This window comes from Tasmannia lanceolata, unplaced genomic scaffold (genome assembly GCF_043159265.1).
Source record: "Tasmannia lanceolata isolate RefF3 unplaced genomic scaffold, GAP_Taslan_0.1 ptg000007l, whole genome shotgun sequence".
Classification (NCBI taxonomy): Eukaryota; Viridiplantae; Streptophyta; class Magnoliopsida; order Canellales; family Winteraceae; genus Tasmannia; species Tasmannia lanceolata.
The window spans coordinates 22662989-22683621 of NW_027518684.1; the positions used below are offsets into that span (position 1 = coordinate 22662989).

Below are 20633 nucleotides of genomic sequence, written 5' to 3' on the forward strand. Positions count from 1 at the left end.
GATCACATTTTGAAGTAGGGATTTGCCAGGGACCATCGCGGCAGCTGGCTATTGCATGAGAGAGCAGCTACCGTGAATTAATGAATAAGACAAAATCTCCTTAAATCCCTTTTAAATCTCTTCGAAGTATTTACCGTCGAGGATTTTTTTGCTATAAAATCCTAATTTGCAAAGTAATTTCCCATCTAGCTCAGATAATAGAGGTGTTGGGGTTCCACGCAAAAGCAAATAGTCCCACATCGGTGAAAACCAAGTGGATGTGGTTGGGTTATAAGGGAATGGGCACCCTCCCTCTAATGGCTAGCTTTTAGGGGTGAGTTCTACTCGGTTAAATTCCCTACAAATAGTATCAGAGCGAGATGGTCCACATTGCTTCCATGTGAAGAGGGAGATTGTTGGGGTTCCACATAAAAGCAAATAGTCCCACATCGGTAAAAACCAAGTGGATGTGGTTGGGTTATAAGAGAATGGGCACCCTCCCTCTAATGGCTAGCTTTTAGGGGTGCGTTCTACCCGATTAAATTCCCTAAACCAGGTCCGGCAGGTATTCTAAAGAGCCTACTCGTCTACTCGAGCTTGATTAAATGGGCCTTTTATGGACCGATTGAAATCACGAATTCGAACAAGTAGGTATTCTAAAGAGACTACTCGTCTACTCGAGCTTGATTAAATGGGCCTTTTATGGACCGATTGAAATCACGAATTCGAACAAGTAGGTATTCTAAAGGGACTACTCGTCTACTCGAGCTTGATTAAATGGGCCTTTTATGGACCAATTGAAATCACAAATTCGAACAAGTTGGAAGTGAGAGCTATTCTACAGGGGATCAGACTTTTAGCAGATATGGATATGCATTCTCTCACTGTAGAGGGAGATTCCCTTAACATGATTAAGGAGGTCGAATGGGAGGTCGCCTCATCTCTATAGATTTTCTCAGTTTATTGATGAGATCTTATATCGATTAGAGGAGCTTCCGATTTGTTTTCATCACGTTCGTAGATCGGCTAATACAAAAGCAGATCAGCTTTCTTGAGACGGGCTACAGTGGCTTGAGAAAATTGTAGTCATTTACCCCCTTGATTCCGAAGTTTATTTTGTGGTCTTGTTGATTTTATTTTCTTGTCTTCATGGCCTTCTCGGTCATGGCTTTGCAGATTAATATAATTCCCACCATTTTTTAAAAAAAAGAAAAAAATTAATCTGTGTTCTTCAACCCTCTTATTCTCCATTTTTAGGGCTTGACAAAACGGAATGGGTAGAATCGTGCAATGGTGCAATTCGTTTCAAAAAACAGATGGTTTTGGTTGCTAGGAATTAGATTTAGAGAAATGAGCAGAGCTGTCTGAGTTTGGGGAATATCATCAATTGGAAAGGGTATTTTAGAAAACGTAATTTCTTTTGTCGTTAAATAAGTGGAGTCCACTGAGTCGAGATATATGCCCGAATTATACGGGCTGCTGCCGAGAGGAACGTGTGGGGTCACGTGACTTACACCCCAGCCATGGGCCCACACGGTTGAATTGTGGGACCCTTTCCTTTTTCCTAGCTGGCTTTCTGCCACCTGGCAATTAGCCCCACACGAATTCAAGCTTTCTCACGTGTACACGGAACTGTGAGGGAGTTGAAATTCTTTTTGCTGTCATGATCTACATCTCTGATCAATTGTGTGTGGGACCCACAAGATCCAATGGTCCTAATCTCAACCCATGAGCAGAAATCAGATCGTGGATTGGGGTAGGCCTTAGCAAAACCTATAAAATAATTCATAAGCCATCAATTTGGCACCCCAACCGACCCTACATTTGGATGATCTAATCAATCAGAACTGTCCAACTAATGGCCCACGCTGTTGTGACCGTTCCATCCTAACATATAAATGAGAATCTTAGACATTGAATCGTCTTCTTTTCTTCGATTGTCAATGTCTTAAGCAATGAATGGTTAGGGCACCGCCCCATCGGTCATTAGACTCATTACCAATATGTGTGCCAAAATATTAAGGGTGGGACCTATTGCTCTTCCCTCTTTCTTTTTTTATCCTTCTCATTAGGGGTGTAAACGAGCCGAGCTTGGCCAGGCTCGGCTCGGCTCGGCTCGTTAAGCTCAAAAGCTGGACTCGGGCTCGAACCAGGCTCGAGCTCGGTTCGGCTCGGTCAGGCTCGACCAGGCTCGCGAGCCTTACCGAGCCTGGGTTATATTAAGTTCACACCCCTCATCTTCCCTGGACAGCCCTATATAGTGTAATTTGACTACTTTTTTTACACTATGAGGAGTGGTTCAAGTAACAAATGAGGTTCCTAAAATGAAGTGACATATTTTGCTAACCCCTTTCACTCCCTGGACAACCCTTTTAGTGTATATATTAATATATAATATATATATTTAAATATATTAAATTCTTAACGAGCCTTAACGAGCCGAGCCGAGTTGAGCCTGGCCTAAATCGGGCTCGGCTCGGCTCATTAAGGATTAGAGCCGAGCTCGAGCGAGCTTCCGAGCCCGAGCCAAAATTGACACCCTTACTTCTCATTATTATGTATATTTTCCGGCTGTTCCATCCCATTGGCATATAAAATGCAAACGGCGGTGTTGATACACGCAGAATGCAAACGACTCTTAGGATCGAGAATTATCCGATTAGTCTTTTAATAAAATGTCACAAAGAAACACAATACGGGTGATAGAGAATTAAAGAGAGATACGCACCTGAGAAGATAAATTCATATTTCCTTATTTCGATCTAACAAGTTACAGACTTACAGCTACGAAAAGTAAATGACAGTGCGGAAAAGCAAATGATAAAAAAAAAATGCCGAAAACATGTTTGCATTTGAATTTGGGACCTCTTTTTTCTGAGGCGGTCATCTCTTTTTTTATAACATTTTCATTTGTAACTGCTCAACACTGTCTCACCTTCTCGTGGAAGGACCTTCTAAAAACTTCAAGCTCCATTCTTCATACGTTCTCTTCTTTCATGATGAGCTCTACCCGCATCGTCCAGAAAATGACACTTGGCATGTAACTTGGTCTCCCACAGCCGATTTTAAATTAAAAAACAGGTGTATATAATTACATAATAATTAAATTTGATATTATTGCAATAAGTAGAGGGTAATGATATTTTGACTCCCCCTGCAGTACGCATCCGCTCCCCTTTTAACGTGATTTGACATAAAAAAACGTTAAAGTTGCCCACTGTTAACGTTATATGAGTCCGTTAATTTCAAAAATATCAAGATAATTTTTTATAATTTTGAAAAAAAATATTTTAATTATCTTAACTAGATATGAGAATTTTTTTTCACCCAATCTATTATTTTAATTATATATATATATATATATATATATATATATATATATATATATATATAATTGGTTTTTTCCTTGTTTTTAAGCCACTTCTCTTCCTCTACTCATTGGTGTCCTCTCAAGTCTCATCATCTCACACTCTCTCACCACTTAAAAAGCTTTATTTATCACCAAAAAAAAATTCATAGTTGCCAAACATGGCCTAAATTCTTTGCGAAGGCGAACAAAGAACATATTTGGATTTATTTTTTTTTCATAAGATTCAGACATAAGTTTTTGGTTGCCTTCATTATAAGAACGAGATCTTCATCCAATATGAAACTTGGAGTTACTGCATCACATGGTGATGATCCATCTGAACAAGTGTTACACTCGCCAATCATGGATGCTATTAGGCTTAAAATCGGTAATAGATATGACAGTGACGTAAGGGCCGGATTGGGGGACCCGAGAAGCCGAGGCGAGGGAAAAAGAGTCCGGATGAAATGTGTTCTGCACAGAAGCAAACGAGGTCAGAATGACCGACCCGGAGTGTACTCCGGATAGGCCCTTCGACACTCAAGTCAGTATGAGCCGGAGTGAAGAGGGAGTTTTAAGAGTGGTGGGTGAGAAGTTATTACCCTGATTTATGAGCTTTGGAAGCCCTTTTATAGAGGAAATTTGGGGTAGGTGGGGAGTTAATGCTCCAACGCAGGTGTCGGCCAACCATAGGTCCGAGCTCACCTACTTTGAGGTAATTACCGAACTATCCTTGCTGACGCGGGATCTGCAGTGGGCTCACCTCGGGATACGTGTCTGCAGCTGATAGGCTGGTCTGCGGTGGGCCCTCCCCGAGACACGTGGCGGCAGCTGATAGGCTGGTCTGCGGTGGGTCCTTCCCGAGACACGTGTCGGAAGCCGATAGGCTGCAGCATTTTTACACCCCATCACATGCCACATGTAAAATGAGCTCGTGCTTGTGGCAGCCCCAGAATACAGTAGGCCCCATATTATTTATGTGATCTAAACCATTCATTTGTTGGACCATGACATAGATCCAGAAAATCTTCTCTGCAGGATGATCCTAACCCCCATCCATGGAGCTTTCTATGCCGTGCCATTCAATTTAAACCTCTACAAATCAGAGGGGTTGGACCATAGTAAGGAAAAGATTTTCAGGATCTATGTCAGGACTCAACAAATGAATAGTCTAGATCACCCAAATACTGTGGGTCCGCATGCATGCACTGCCGTACAGCCTATAAATTCTGAACCTGAGACCTATACCCCATCCTCTTGGTAATATATGGCCTTCGAATAGGTTATATGGTAGACTGCCATCCATGCAAATGGAGCCCTAAAAAGCAGTGGGGCCAACATTTTTTGGGTAATCCAAACCGTTCATTTGTTGGGCCCTGACGTACATAGGGTGTGCCCAAAAAAACTTCTCCGTAGGATGCTCCTAACCCTTCAATTTGTGGAGTTTAAAAATGGACGGCACAATATAAAAACCTCAGAGTTAGGATCATCCTACTGAGAAGATCTTCTGGGCTCACCCTAGCTACGTCAGGGCCCAACAAATGAATGGTTTGGATCACCCAAACAATGCGGGCCCCACTGTTTTTTGGCTGGGCTCCATACAAATTATCAGATTTTGACGTTGCGAATAAACCAAACCTAAAATGCGGAAACTTACAAAAAAAAACCCTCTGGTTCTGATATTTATCAAACCTAAAAGGACATTATGGTAAACCCAAAAAGTAGATATATATCGGTATCTTGGCGTTCCATCACGAAGATGAAACGACACGTGTTAAAAGCTCAGCCCTTTTTCAGACAAGCGTTATAAAAATCAGCAACGGATATTTCCCGCTTTCAAAACACCAGAGAGTCTCAATTTGCATGAAGAAAAAACCTCCTTTTATCCTCTCCATGTAGAGAGAGAGAGAGAGAGAGAGAGAGAGAGAGAGAGAGAGATATCTTAAATTTCTGCTGTTGGGTTTATATTCGATCGGCAATGGCGTTTGGAAGTTTGATTTCGAGCCGGAATTTTGGTTCTTTTCTTGGTTCAGGTGAGTTTTATTTGATCTCCATTTTTTATTTATTTTTGCTTATGAAATTGGGTTTCTTGTTTGGATTTTTCCTTTCTATCTGTTGGAAAAAGGGCTTGAATTCATGAATTGGAGAGAATGTAGAGTAGTTTTGTGGATTCAAGTTATCTATGTTACTGCATTTTATTGTAGGGAAATGATATCAGCACAACTATGTTTTGATAATTGCACTAACTCATCTTGTCCTTTATTATTTAAAGAGCTGTCAAAGGTTACTACAGTTCCCAAAAAGCTTTCACAAGCTAGTTAAAAAGGGAAAAGACAAGTTGAGTTTGTGCAATTATTAAAACTTGTAGTGCCAATATCAGTTGCGTTATTTTATTGAGTTGGACTTGGATTGTACTGGAAGCACATGAAAATCGGTCGTTTCGATGATAATTTAGGAAGGAATTGGAAATGCTTGGGGAAAATTTGTGTTTCTTTTTAAGTTATATGAGTATGAGCTGAATTTGTAGCTGCATGCGGTTCAATTTTTTATTTATGTGATCTGGGTGGGAGAAAATTTGTATAGTGTTCGTTAATTGGAGGGTTTGCTGCGCTTTTATGGATTTTGAGCTAATTTATTGGGTGCATTATAGGGGGGATGATGTAGTTTGTGCTTTTTTTTTTTTTTTTTTTTTCGCGAAGTGATGTATTCGCCCCCCTTTTTTTTACTTGGGACAGCCCTCTCTAGTGTGTTTATGGGGATTTGCTAGGGAACATTGCAGAAAGGCATTTCGCGGCTGGCTATTGCATGTGAGCTCAGCCTGTCCCAAGTAAAAAAAGCGGGCGAATATATTATTTCCCATTTGTTTTTATGAATTTGTGTTAAATTTCGTGTGCATGCAAATGGGGACCCTGCAATGGCGGGAGCCTCATGCACTGGGCTGCCTTTTTTTTGTGTGCAAGCAAGCTTCTTTTTTTTGTGTGCAAGCAAGCTTCTTAACAAAGTAGAGAAAAATTTAGGGATGTATTCTTGTTGTTCCTTTTCTTCCTTTGCATAAAAAATAAATTTTTTAATGAAATGGTGGAAAATGTGGTGGATTGGGGACCTTTTCTGCTTCTTTATAGATTTGAGTTTGAATTTCTTGCACATGCAGATTCCTTTTTCAACATAATTAATGCATCATTTTTTTCACAGGCAAAGACGGAGTTTAGGGATTTTTTACTAATTGTTTGCTTTTTTGGAAATAGGTGGGGTGGGGGGATTGGGGAATGTACTCTTTTTTTTTCAACATAAATTTCAACTAAATTTGTGTGCATGCAGCCCATATAATGTGAAATATATCAACAATGCCCTCACTTAGGGGTAAGCAACTAAGATCGGTTCATAGGATCCTATGCTAGAGAACTCATGAAAAAGGTGTTTGTATGCCAAGAGGGTTCATTTGATGGAAAAATTATATGATGAAGGGCCGTATAAACACGTACCCGTCATCCCATCCTCGATATTTGATCCAACAACGGCTCACTTTTTGAGGAGCTGCTGTTGGATCAAATATCAAGGGTGGTAGTTCTGACGTACCACCTTTACGTGTTTATAAGGCCTTTTATCTTATAATTTCTCCATTTGATGACAGAGAGATACATGGATGTGTTAGATGTGTTAACGGCAACTACATCATACACATTCTATGTATGGCTTGTTGCCTTGTTCAGTAATGGCAACTACAGCGTACACATTCTATGTATGGCTTGTTGCCTTGTTCAGTAATGGCAACTACAGCGTACACATTCTATGTGTGGCTTGTTGCCTTGCTCTGTACATACTATGTATAGTTTATTGCTTGTTTAGGTTCTTATTATCCTTATTTGTATTCCCCTAATCAAGGGATTATACCTTTGTAATATCTATAAATACATGTAGCTCATGAATACAGAGAACAAGATTCACAATACAAAAATCTCTTATTCTTTACTCGGTTCACATGGTATCAGAGCCAGGCTCGATCCATCGTCCTTCCCTCTGGCATTCAACGGTGCTGCTCCATTGATTGTTGCTGTTATAGCTATCTGTTCTTTTTCTGCTACTATGCTGAATCCGATCTGTTTCCTTTAACACTTTTCTCTGTGCCGCCTTGCCGTCACCATTCCCATCTTCTACACTCCATCATCCGAGTCTCTTCAACCCGTGGATCCCTTTCCTTATATTCCTTCTAACGCCTCTTCTGAGTCTCCTAATGATCCCCCCACTCTCCTAGATCATCTTCCGGATCCCGATTCTGCTCTGGACAACTTTCGTACCAATAATGCTACCTCTACAAGTGATCCATCACCTGTTGTTCGTACGCATCACTACCCGCAATGCGAACACCATCGTCCAGCCAGGCTTAAGGACTATCATTGTTTTTTATCTACTATTTTGTCTCTTCACGAGCCTCATTCTTACCGAGGGACTGCCTCTGACCCAAAATGGCAGCAAGCTATGATAGAAGAGCTTACAACCTTACAAAATACCAATACTTGGGACCTCGTAGATCTTCCTCCTGGAAAGTCTGTTGTAGGGTGCAGATGGGTTTATAAGATCAAAACCAAATCAGATGGATCCATTGAAACGTACAAACCCCAGTTTGTTACTAAAGGATTTACCCAAGAGTATGGAATTGACGACGAGGAGACATTTGCCCATGTTGCTTGTATGACGACGGTAGGAACACTTATAGCCGTTGCCTCTTCTCGACACTGGTCGTTGCATCAAATGGATGTTAAAAATGTCTTCCTAATGTTGATCTTCATGAAGAAGTATACATGCAGCCTCCTCCTGGTCTTTCACACAATCCATGACGAGTTTGCAAACTTCGTCGTGCCTTATATGGTCTCAAACAAGCCCCTCGCTCCTTGTTTGAGAAATTTCGTACTGCCATTCTCCACTGTGGATTTTCTCAAAGTGCATATGAGTCTGCTATGTTCATCCAAAGATCAATTCGTGGAATCATCATTCTACTTTTATATGTTGATGATATGGTTATTACTGGTGATGAACTACGCTGCATTCATGACGCTAAGAATCAATTGCACAAATGCTTTGAGATGAAAGACCTCGGTATCCTTCGTTACTTTCTTGGGATAGAAGTTGATTCCACGCCCACTGGATATTTTCTTTCGCAAGTGAAGTATGCACCTGATATTGTTAGTCGAGCCAACCTTACTGATGCTAAGGTAGTAGACACTCCTCTTGAATTAAATATGAAGCTTCGACCTTCTGATGGAAACCTTCTTTCTAATCCTACTTTGTATCGCCAGTTGGTCGGGAGTCTTAACTATATCACCATTACTCGACCTGATATCAGTCATGCCGTTTAGGTTGTCAGTTAGTTTATGGCCCCACCTCCCTCTGTTCATTTTGTTGCTGTCCTTAGGATTTTACGATACCTTAAAGGCACGATGTTTCAAGGGATCCTTTACTCTTCCAAGTCACCATTTACTCTTCGCACCTACTCTGATGTTGATTATGCTGGTGATGTTACTGATCGACGTTCCACAACAGGATTTTGTATGTTTCTGGGTGATTCTCTTATTTATGGAAAAGCAAGAAGTAAACAGCGTTGCTCATTCCAGTGCTGAAGCTGAATATCGTGCTCTTGCCCATTCTACTACAGAAGTTATTTGGTTACGTTGGCTTATTTGTGACATGGGTGTTTCTCTTTCTGATCCTACCATTCTCTTCTGCGGTAACATAAGTGTCATTCGATCAATGATGTCTTCCATGAACACACCAAACACATTGAAGTTGACTGTCACTTTATTCGCGATCATGTGTTATGGAAGACGATTTCCTTGCCACTTATCCCATCCGAACACGAGATTGCTGTTCCTAGAAACCATCTACCAAGGATTCTTGACAACCTGGACATGTTCGATATCCACGGTCAAGCTTGAGGGAGAGCATTGAAAGATATGCTTATTTTCAGTTACTAATGCGTAACTTAAGTCAGGGTATTTTGTAATATAAGATGTAATAAAAAATAGGGAATCCCCAAGATGGGATATTACCCTCATTCCAAGATTTTTTGCTCTTCTCTTCTCCTCTCTTCCTTTTCCTTTTTCTCTTCTTCTATTTCTTCCTTTACTCCATTACTTCATGTTGAGAGTTGGAGAAGAGAAGAGAAGGAGTGAGAGAAAGAGTGAGTTGGTGATAGTTCCCTGTCACTTATGGATTTATATACAAGAGAACACAATACAAAGACCATCTTGCCATTAGGCATATATACACTTCTAACACTCCCCCTCAAGCTGGAATGTAGATATCATACATTCCTAGCTTGTTACAAATATCACTTAACTCAAAATTACTCAAAGACTTCGTAAAAACATCAGCTAATTGGTCCACAAATCGAGTGAAGGAAACACATATCTCGCCCTTTTGTATCCTCTCGCATATGAAGTGACAGTCTACCTCTATATGTTTAGTTTGATCATGAAAGATAAGATTGGTAGCAATGTGAATAACAGCCTTATTGTCACAATAAAGCCGAGCTGGAAGAGATGAGGGGAAACTAATCTTAGATAGGAGAGATCACAGCCAGATAAGCTCTCCACTCATATGTGACATGGCTCGATATTCTGCTTCTGCGTTAGATTTGGAAACTATGTCCTGTTTCTTGTTTTGTCATGACACTACGTTACCCCCAACAAAGGTACAATACCCAGTGGTGGATCTCCTATCTGCTGCAGACCCTGCCCAATCCGTATTAGGGGTGGTGATTTCACCCGTGAAAATGGGGATCCGCCCTGCCCTGCACGGGGCGGGGATTCCCTGACTTGGAGTGGGGACGGGGCGTGGACAGGGACAGGGACTTAAAAAATTCCCCGAAGCGGGGACAGGGCGAGGATGGAGATGGACCCGCCCCGCCCCGTTTTAATATGCAAGCCATTATCAATATCCTCTTATTTTAGTAATGTTTTAGTATTTTTTTGTTAACAATAAATATTTCTTTTAGGCTAGTGATATTGGCACTACCATATTTTGATAAGTGCGCAAACACGGCTTGTCTTTTTCTTTTTTATGGGCATTAAAAAGCTTTTTTGAGGTGAGGATTTTTTGTGCGGGGCGGGGATGGGGAATTTTCCTTCCGACGGGGACGGGGACGGGGAATGCAACATCCGGCCCCGCCCTGCCCCGTTGCCAGCCCTAATCCGCATCACAAAAACCTTTTGACTTCTCATGCCCATGCTTCTTGAATAATAGGCCTTTTCCTGGCGCACTTTTCAAGTAGCGAAGAATTTGAATAACTGCTGCCCAATGGGAGGTGCGTGGCATGCTCATAAACTGACTGACTACCCCCATTGCATATGAGATATATGGTGGAGTGACAGTGAGATAGATAAACTTCCCAACAAGTTGTCGATAGCTGCCAGGGTCTTCCATCAAGTCTCCCTCATCTGCAAGCAGTTTGGTATTTGGGTCCATCTGAACAACAGCTGGTTTCATACCCATAGAACCTATCTCCTCCAATAAATCTAGCATATACTTCCTCTATGAGAGACTACTACCAGAGTAAGCTACCTCAATCCCCAGAAAGTATCTTAGATGGCCAAAGTCTTTTGTGGAAAATTCTTTCTGTAGAAGGGCCTTCAACCCCTGTATGCCAGCTGTGTCATTCCCTGTAATGATAATGTCATCCACATACTATGAAAATGACATTTCCAGCATCAGAACGACGGCTAAAGACAGAGTGGTCAACTGCACTTTGCTTCATGCCAAAGTACGTGACAGCATCACTAGAGCTCCCAAACCATGCCCTAGTAGATTGTTTGAGCCCATTTAAAGATTTTCGAAGTCAGCACACTGAGGATGACATCTCCCCCTGAGCAATATACCCAAAAGGTTGCTCCATATAGACCTCCTCAATCAAGTCGCATGGAGAAAAGCATTCATGACATCCAATCGATATAAGGGCCTACCTCGGTTGACAGCAAGAGACAGAAATACAAAAATACTCGCACATATGGGATTTTGGCAATTGCAGAAAATGTCTCGGTGTAGTCAACACCAAATGTCTGGGTATATCCCTTGGCAACTAAGTGCGCTTTAAGGCGTTCCATAGTGCCATTAGGCAAGTATTTGATGGCAAATACGCAACGAGAGCCAACAGACTGAGCACCATGAGGGAGAGGAACCAAACCCCAAGTATGATTGGCCTGAAGGTATCCGTAGCAGCTCCCAGCTGGGGTGATCAAGAGCCTCTAGTACATGCCTGGTCAAAGAGACAGAAGACATGGTGGATACAAAACTGCGAAATGATGGGGTGAGATGATCATAAGAGGCAATAAGCGAAATATGGTGTGCAGTAGAAAGAGAACGTGTACGTGAATCGATGGGTGAATCTAAAGGAAGAGAAGGACATGGAATAAGAGGTACCTATGAAAGGGGTGGTATCTCCTACTGAGAAGAGGATGGCTCGTGCTGAGATGGAGGACCGGGCCTTGAGCGCTGCTGATAAACCTTCAAAGGAGCTGAAGGAGCCAAAGTAACCTCTAATGGTGCCGAAGAAACCGATACCGATGCAGTAGGAGACGTAACATGATCAATTAGTATGGGTAGAGGGAGGGAAATCGAATAGGCTGGCTGAGGGCTGCTCAGAGGAGCAGTGACGAAGGAGACCGACTCAAAAAGGTGACATCGGCAGAAATATAATGGCGTCAGAGACGAGGACTATAATAGCGATAACCTTTTTGGGTACGAGAATACCCTAAGAAGATACATCTCTCTGCCCTAGGATCTAAGTTATCCGGGCTAGGGGAGAGGTAGTGAACAAAGTAGACACAACCAAAGACTCGGGGTGGGATGGGAAATGGATCTCCCGGAGGATGTAAGATCGAGAAGGGAGAAGAGCTACCTAAAACTGAGGATGAAAGACGATTAGCCAGAAAACAGGCTGTAAGGATGACATCGCTCCAGTAGGGTTTGGGAACCCATATCTCAAAGAGGAGTGCTAGCCATATCAAGAAAAATACCTGAGTTTCCTCTCGGGTACACAATTTTGCGGAGAGGTGTATGCACAAGAGAACTGATGAATAATGCCATGGCTATATAAAAATCTCGAAAGTCTGTAGAGAAGTACTCCCTAGCATTATCAGTGCAAAGACTTTTAACACCATATTGTGCGTGGAAGATTTAGTTGAATCATTAAAAAAAAAAACTTTTAACAACATAATTATATTGGTTAGTAACCTCAGCATGAAAGTTGCGAAAAGCATGAAAGACCTCAGTGCGGTCTTTAAGCAAAAATAACCAAGTCATACGAGAATATTCATCCACAAAAATGATAAAATATTTATATCCAAAAAGTGACATGGCCCTCAAGAGACCCTAAATCAAAAGGATGCGAGGCTCTATTAACCACTCTAGAGGGAAAAGACATACGTCGGTGACATGACTCGCAATGAAAAGACTGAACATAAGAAGAAACAACAGATGACTATCGATAGATGGGTGGCCAAGACGACAATGCCACAAATATGAATCTGTGGAGCTATGCAAAATAGTGTGTGGAGGTTACAGTCGAGGCGATAGAGGCCATCCACCTCGCGACCTGATCCAATCGTCCTCCCACTTGAGAGATCTTGAAAAACATATTAAGATAGAAAGAATGAGACTGAGTAGTTAAGATGTTTAGTAATTTGACTAACAGAAATCAAATTGAAATGGGACTTCGGTACATAAAGTACTTAAGATAAAGTAAAACCGGAATGTGGTGAAAGAGTACTAATACCAAAGATGGGAGTAGTGGTCCCATCAGCTAAGGTAACAGAATGAGAAGCAAAATGGAAGGGTCGAAAGGAACCAAGGGAAGTAGAATTAACAGTCAGGTGGTTCGAGGCTCCGGAATCAATAATCCAGGAGCTGGAGCTACTAAGGAGACAAGCAGGCGAACTACTTGGCTGTGCAAAACCTGCAGTAGGGGGCCAACTGCTCAAGTTGAGATGTTAGAACTCCTCATAGTCGGCCCTAAAGAGTGTAAATGTATCACCCGGTGCTGGTGCGGCTGTAATGGGCGGTGAGATGCACAGAGCAGAAGGCACAGAGCTCATGATCGAGAGCAAAGCAGGTCTTAATATGATGTCCCTCCCTCTGACATGAGTAAAGTACGGGCGGCCACGACCACCAACACTGCGGCCACCACCACAGCCTCAACGGCCTCTGCCACATGCAAAGGAACCACCTCTTCGGCCAGAGCGGTCCACGCCATCATAGGCAGCAAGAGCGGAGCTGTCAACAAAGAGAGGAGTGGAGGGGTTGGCCGGGAGACACTGCTGTGCACAAGAATATACCTCCGTGAGAGAGGGGATAGACCCTGAGCCAATAATCTGATGTCGAAAGGGCAGAAAGTCGAGGACCAAGGTGTCCAGAAAGTGAATAACACGGAGCTGCTCTCGTTGTCGGGTGAGGATGACCATATCAGTAGTGAGAGGCATGAAGGCATCAAGTTGCTGGCAGAGAGACACAAAGCGACTATAGTGGTCAGAGAGGGGGTACCACCGCACTGGAGGCACAACTGGTCGGAGTAGGTGGCGCAAATACGAGTGGGGTTATTAACCGCAGAATACAAAATGGAAGTGTGATCCCATATGGCCTTCGAAGTCCGCAGGGATCATCATCGTACGAGCCACCTGAGGGGTCATGCTCTGCCAAAGGAGGGTGCGGATCAAGGAATCATCCTGTCGCCACTGGTCATAGGATGGATCTGAAAGGGATGGAGGATCCCGCTCAATGAGAGCGACCTTACCTCGAGCAAGGAGGTAGGTCTCAACGACTAGACTCCAACTATAGTAGTTGGAGCCGTCAAGTCGCTCGGAAGTCATTTGTGGGTAAGAGTGATCCATAGAGGGTGAATAAGTAAAAGGAGAGTGAGAAGAAGATGATAATGGGGTCGTAGATGGAGGAGCTGTGCTGACAATAGGAGGAGAGGGGATAGGAGAATCCATAATAACAGGAGGATCCATTAAAACAGAGGGAGAAGGAGGCTCTCAACCACTACGGTGAAAAGGAATAAAAGGGAGTTGAAAAATAGAGATAAGGATCACAGGATGAAACCTGCCTGGAGACCGGGGCCCCGATAAAGAGACATGGTAGGAAAGAACCGATAAAGACTAGCCCACATGTGAGAAGAGGGGCTAGGAGACACAATCGGAGCCACGAAAAGGGAGGAAGAGGACATCAAGATGAATTTAGTCCATAGGAAAGGGAAAAGAAGAGAAAGAACGGTGCTAAGAACGCTTTTATAAGTAGAGAAGGGGTTTAGGGTGTCAAGGGAGAAGTGTAAGAACTGTTAAGTTAGGGTTTGGGTCTCCAAAGGGAGAGGACATGAGAAAGTAGGAGTGAAGAGAGTGGAGGGATGAGGAATAGGTGGCGGCAAGGGGTGGGAGATGGTAGAGAGGGAGGAGGGAGTGAGGCGGGAGTTGGGAGAGAGGCGGGAGTGGGCAAGGGGCTGCGAGGGTGTAGGCAAGGGGTAGGGAGTGGCATGACGGTAGGGACCCTAGCGTGGGAGGAGTGCAAGGAGAAGAAGAAGGAGAAGGAGAAGGAGAAGGAGAAGGAGAAGAGATGGGTCTCTTCAATGGTGGTCCCTAGGGCACCACAACCCTAGGGCTTTGATACCATGTTGAGAGAAGGAATGAGAGAAAGAGTGAGTTGGTGATCGCTCCCCTCACTTCTGTATTTATATAAAAGAGAACACAATACAAAGACCATCTTGCCCTTAGGCATATGCACACTTCTAACACTTCAAATTCCATACAGTAGTGAATAACTTCAAGTTTTGAACTATGAGTCGGATTTGAATATTCAAGTCTTTTGTACATGCTACGAAAATAGAGTTCCTTCTAAGAAATTCAATTCCTAACTAAGTCTCCTTTTTCTAATCAAATTCAACAACCAATGTTGACAACTTGTTACTGGAAGCCTGGAATGAAACTAAAAACATAACTCCCTATTAGAAATCCGTCTATATATAATCTAAAAATCCAAAATCTTTCATGTACATTATCCATAAATAAAAATGTCAAGTGTTGTGGAGTTTGATACTTTGATCGCAAATGTGACCCAAGTTTACCTTCTACTGATGTCAGTATGGTATCACATAAAATATCCTATTTTGGTTAGCTTCTTTTCTTCTTATGTTTCTCTGAAGCTGACCTTGAGCCAGATGAGGCATACAATTTGCGTATGTGGTGTACCCTCTTGCATGCATGCGGAAAATCATATTTTTTTATTCAAAAATAAATTGTATATTCCTGTTCATGGGGAAAATCATATTGCTTTTATTCAAGAATAAAATGTATATTCCTGTTCATGTTTTTGTAGAATGAATCTCTTACACATGTTATGTATTCTTAAGCTTAAACAAAAGAATAGTTCTGAAGCTCTTCTCTGATACTGTTTTGTTGAACCAAAGGTCATTTCCTCTCTAATGGTGGCACAATGATCTCTGCAGGGAAAGTTTATCAAACAGAACAGCCTCTTACACATCATAGTAGTTCGGAGAATTTGGGATTCTCTGAAGCAAGATTTTCACGTGGCAGGATTCTCTACAACAAAATGCCTATCCCAACTTATGTGTCTAGGCTCTCTCATTTCCCAGTTCATTTTGTTTATCCTCCATATAAGAGAACTATGAAACTCAAGGTCGCATTTCTCGGAGAAATGGGCCATGATCTCTCAAATTCTCTTGGAAATAGTTTTACCGGAAAGTTCCAACATAAGTGTAGGTTGTCTAGAAAATGTGAATGCTTTCTTTCTGCAGAACCATTGAATAGTGGTTGGTTTCAGCCAAGGAAATTGGATAAGCTTGGTAGACTTGATGGCCATTGCCAGCAATCGGAGAATCGTTTGACAATTAGGGCGAATGCTGACTTCAAATCAGAGCCGTACGACGTACCTGGACCAAAGCTGGACTCATTAAAGTCTTATTGGTGGGAGAAGTTTCCAAAGCGCTGGGTGATCGTACTTCTTTGTTTTACAGCATTTCTTCTCTGCAATATGGATCGAGTAAGCCGCTTTCTGGTTTTCTTAACTTTTTTCCTGTTCCAATTGATGGTTAAACCTTTCCAAGTGTATATAAATTTCCAATATTTTATGTGCTCCATATTTTGTTTTAACTATATCTCTGTAGCAGCTTTTATCTCAATAACAAATATTTCTACTTCTGATGATAAATGTTTCATTTTGCGAGATGATAGAATGGAAAATACATTTTTCTTGGCAGTATAGAACTATAGGAAATGGTGAAAAACTGAATTATCTGTGTAGAGGTCAAAATATCTCATAATAAAGGAATATATCTAGACAAAAATAAAGGGAATTTACAACCTCAGAGATTCAACATGTGTTGTCTAATGTATGAAATTTGTACTCTTTCATCCTTGCATATTAGCTAATGATAAATAATTTTCTATGGGTTAACATGAGCATTGCAATCCTTCCGATTTAAGCTGGCTTTCTTACCTTTTTCTAGTTCCAATTTATGGTTAAACCTTTCAAAATATATATAGATTTCCAATATTTATCTGATCCATATTTAGTCTCACCATCTGTAGCAGTTTTTTCTCAATAACACATACTTCTGATGATAAATATTTCATTTGAGAGATGATATAATGGAATGCACATAGAATTATAGGAAATTGTGAAAGACCGAATTATCTTTGCAGAGGTCAAAATATCTCATAATAAAGGAGTGTGTCAAGACAAAAAATAAGAAAGGGAGGGATTGGGCCCAGAGCTCAACTGGTTGAGGCTTTGTATCTCAACCTTGAGGTCGTAGGTTCAATCCTAGCTTACCTACCGAAGCAAAGAAAGGGAATATTGAACTTTAGAGCTTCATCATGCATTGTATAATGTATAGAATTTGTAATATTTCATCTTTGCATATTATCTAATGATAACTAATTTTCTGCAGGTTAACATGAGCATTGCAATCCTTCCAATGTCAGCTGAGTTCAATTGGAATCCTGCTACTGTTGGTTTGATTCAATCTTCTTTTTTCTGGGGCTACCTACTCACTCAGGTCTGTCATGATCATTGGTTTCCTTAATCTTCAATGTTATTGGAACAATATGAGGAGTGATCTTATGAGCTTGGTATTTTATCTCAATATTTCTGATGTTTAGGGTTTGGGTTTGTTGCTGAAGTAGATTGAATTGCTTAAAGTCGAATGCTTGAACATTTGAGATATACCAGTTTGTTGGAAATATATTTTAAAGCACTTATTGGATAAATATAATAAGGATTATGGGCAAGGATTTGGGGCCTTTTTGGATACCTCTAGAAATTATTTGCGTATAATCTTGTATGCACATACTTTTGAAGTTAAATATGATTATTTGCAAATATTAATTGTAATAGTCCTAGGAATCTTGCAGTGATAACATATTGAGTGTCTGATATTGCATTGTATTAGTTTTTACTTTAAACATTTACGATATTAAGATTAAATTGTTATACATAGGCTTTATATTTGTAAAAAAATACTCATATTATTATGTTAGTTGTAACATTTTGGGTGTCAGATAATTCATTGTATTCATTTATTTTAAACATTTGAGATATTAAGATAAAATTGTTATATGTACGCACAATTAATTTTCCCATCTTTTTCAGGTTCTACCTTTTCGAGCAACAAAAGAAAAAAAAGGAGATTTAGACTTGAGAGCCAAGCAATATGTGCTCTCAAATCAGGATTTTGATCCTTGATTCTAACCGAAATCTAGCTAAGAAACTTCCATAGGTGTTTAAATGTGAAGCTCCGCGATTGATCTCTAAGTCATTTGGTGGTCCAAAGGAAAATAGTTCCTTGTTTTTTGCCATTCAAGTTTGTATATGATGCAAGTAAACTACAAGAAATCCACCAAAAGTATTAAACTTTTCAGAAAATTAAACAATCATACACAATCAAATAAATCTTCACAAACAGTGCTAGAGAGGGATAAATCGACAAGATATTTGATCAAACCATGACCAAATGCAGTAAAACCCAAAAGGAAAATTTTGCTACTATTCGTTAACCTCTACAAGTCAATCAGAACATCATATATATTCAAATCCTAAGCATTGGCTTATAATTAATTTCATCCCTTTGATCAACCAATACAAATGTTACTATCTCTCTACTTCTATCCTGTGGATATTCCTATGGCTCCCCATGATTACAATTGGGCCCGAAGGAGGGGTTATTTATGTCATGTGAAGGTCATATTGTTTCCTTTTTTGGGAGAAATTGTTGTACTGAGATTATGGTTTGGGTTCTATATTAGGTCTTGGCTGTAGACCTTTGGATATGTTGTACTTTGTGGAAGCTCTTGGATTGCCTTTGCCCATGGATGCATCACACAACATGATTAACGACGTAAAGTACTTGTATTTTACAGTTGTTTTCATTCAAATTTCTCTTTTTCATTTTGCAGTTCCATCAAACCCTAGATTGATGGTTTTCACAAAATAAACATTAGTACTGTAACAAAAGTTTATTACATGTTGCTGTCCAAGAAACCCAAAAGGCCAACTTATAAAATTATAGAACTCCCAAATTTAGACTCTTTACTTACTAAACTCAATTAAGGGCTCTTTCCCCAATCACAAATTACTTATCCCATCCCAATTATACCACTTTCTCCACTTGAAAACTTTCCAATTTAAAAAGACTCCAAGTTCTTACCAAAAAATACTATTCGTTCTTTTTTATTGGGTTCGCCAACACCTAATTAAAATTTACCCAAAAATTAAATGAGAATCATGAAAGATCTCCGCTTATCATAAATTCATAATGACCAAGCCTGCCAATTTTTATGACGAACGGAGCTCTAATGGGCCTAATATTGACATTAACATGATGTTTATGTAGCCTTTAGGCCTACTTTTAGGTCTATGTTGACCCTCTTCTTCTCTTGGATCATCTTTTCTGAATTATGGACCTGTAAATGATTTCACTTGCATCAATCTCTTTATATCCGTGTTGAATCACTCAAATGTCATAACTCACATCATCTTCTTTTTTTTCCAAACCTAAGTCTCCATCACTTTTCCACCATTTGTCTTACAATTTTGACATTCCATGTGAGTTATTTTCATAGTTTCCTTAATTCTTTTGTCCACCCTAAATCTTAGTTCTCAAACCATAACCTCTAGATCTGAAAGCTTTCGCACCCCAAAAAAAGGAAAGTATGTCTTGACACTTTAAGTTAAACTAGATACTACAACTACCCAAAAACGGAAGGTTTTACCAATAAACATCACAATTTTCACAAGTAGGCAAGACATACACTATCGTATACTACTGTAGCATTTTCACATTGGCTCACTCGAGTCAACTCCCTTTTACCAACTCGAGTTCTCGTCCGAGTCCGAGTTTTAAACACTGGCCAATAGAGCTGCTTGATCCTTTCTATATTGGATTCAACTCTTATTGCCATCATTTCTCTTTTTATAACCTATCAGTTTCTGCGTTCATTTTAGATATCTATTTTATTGGTTGGTATTTTCTACTAATATTGCATCCCTTTTTTTTGAACTATAAAAAATCAAATCTGTTGCTGGATTTTTTTTCCAATTTTAACTGTTTTTTTCTTTGAATTTATAGATTGTTGGAGGTATTTGGGCAGATAAGATTGGTGGTAAGCTCGTATTGGGTTTTGGAGTCATCTGGTGGTCAGTTGCAACAATTCTCACACCTATAGCTGCAAAGTTTGGGCTTCCTTACTTACTTGTCATGCGTGCTTTTATGGGGGTTGGTGAGGTTGGCTTCTTCCAATGATTTTTTCTATTCAATATCTTCATTGCACTGCATGGAAATGACCAACATTTATTTGTTCTAGACTCTAGAAGAAATTATATGATGCAAATCAGTTCCTATGTAGGATCAGCGGACTGATTTACTAGTTGGAAACACTAAAACTGGGATGAGTTATAATCACTATCAGCACCAAACTAGAGAGAGTAAAGCTAGAGAGAGAGAGAGAGAAAATAAGCTCAGAAGATTTGAGCATCTTAAACTTCATAAATTTCTTTGCCGGAATTATATTCTATTGGTGACTGCCAACAAGCATTTATAAAGAGTCCCCATAAAACAAAAAAAACTCTTATTCACTATAATTTCCCTTTTACAGACATCCTCAAGAATTCTCAAACATAATTTTTTTTTTTGAATGTTAATTAATAAAAATTATGACTTGTAATGATTAATGCTTGTTAAAAACGGAATAACGGCAATCTTTTTATGGTTTTCAATATTTTAATGCTGTATTTTATTTTTTGTTAGAGA

General features: G+C 40.3%; 1 protein-coding gene across 1 annotated transcript in view; it reads left to right on the forward strand.

Annotated features, from left to right (window-relative positions):
- Positions 1-5137: 5137 nt before the first annotated feature.
- LOC143882298 (ascorbate transporter, chloroplastic-like) overlaps positions 5138-20633 on the forward strand; it is a 39357-nt gene continuing 23861 nt past the window's right edge. The window contains exons 1-4 of the mRNA XM_077385820.1: positions 5138-5361; positions 15813-16366; positions 17277-17384; positions 19953-20108. Of these exons, the coding sequence (XP_077241935.1) occupies positions 5307-5361; positions 15813-16366; positions 17277-17384; positions 19953-20108 (873 nt within the window). The 5' untranslated portion in view covers positions 5138-5306. The remainder of the gene's footprint in view (positions 5362-15812; positions 16367-17276; positions 17385-19952; positions 20109-20633) is intronic.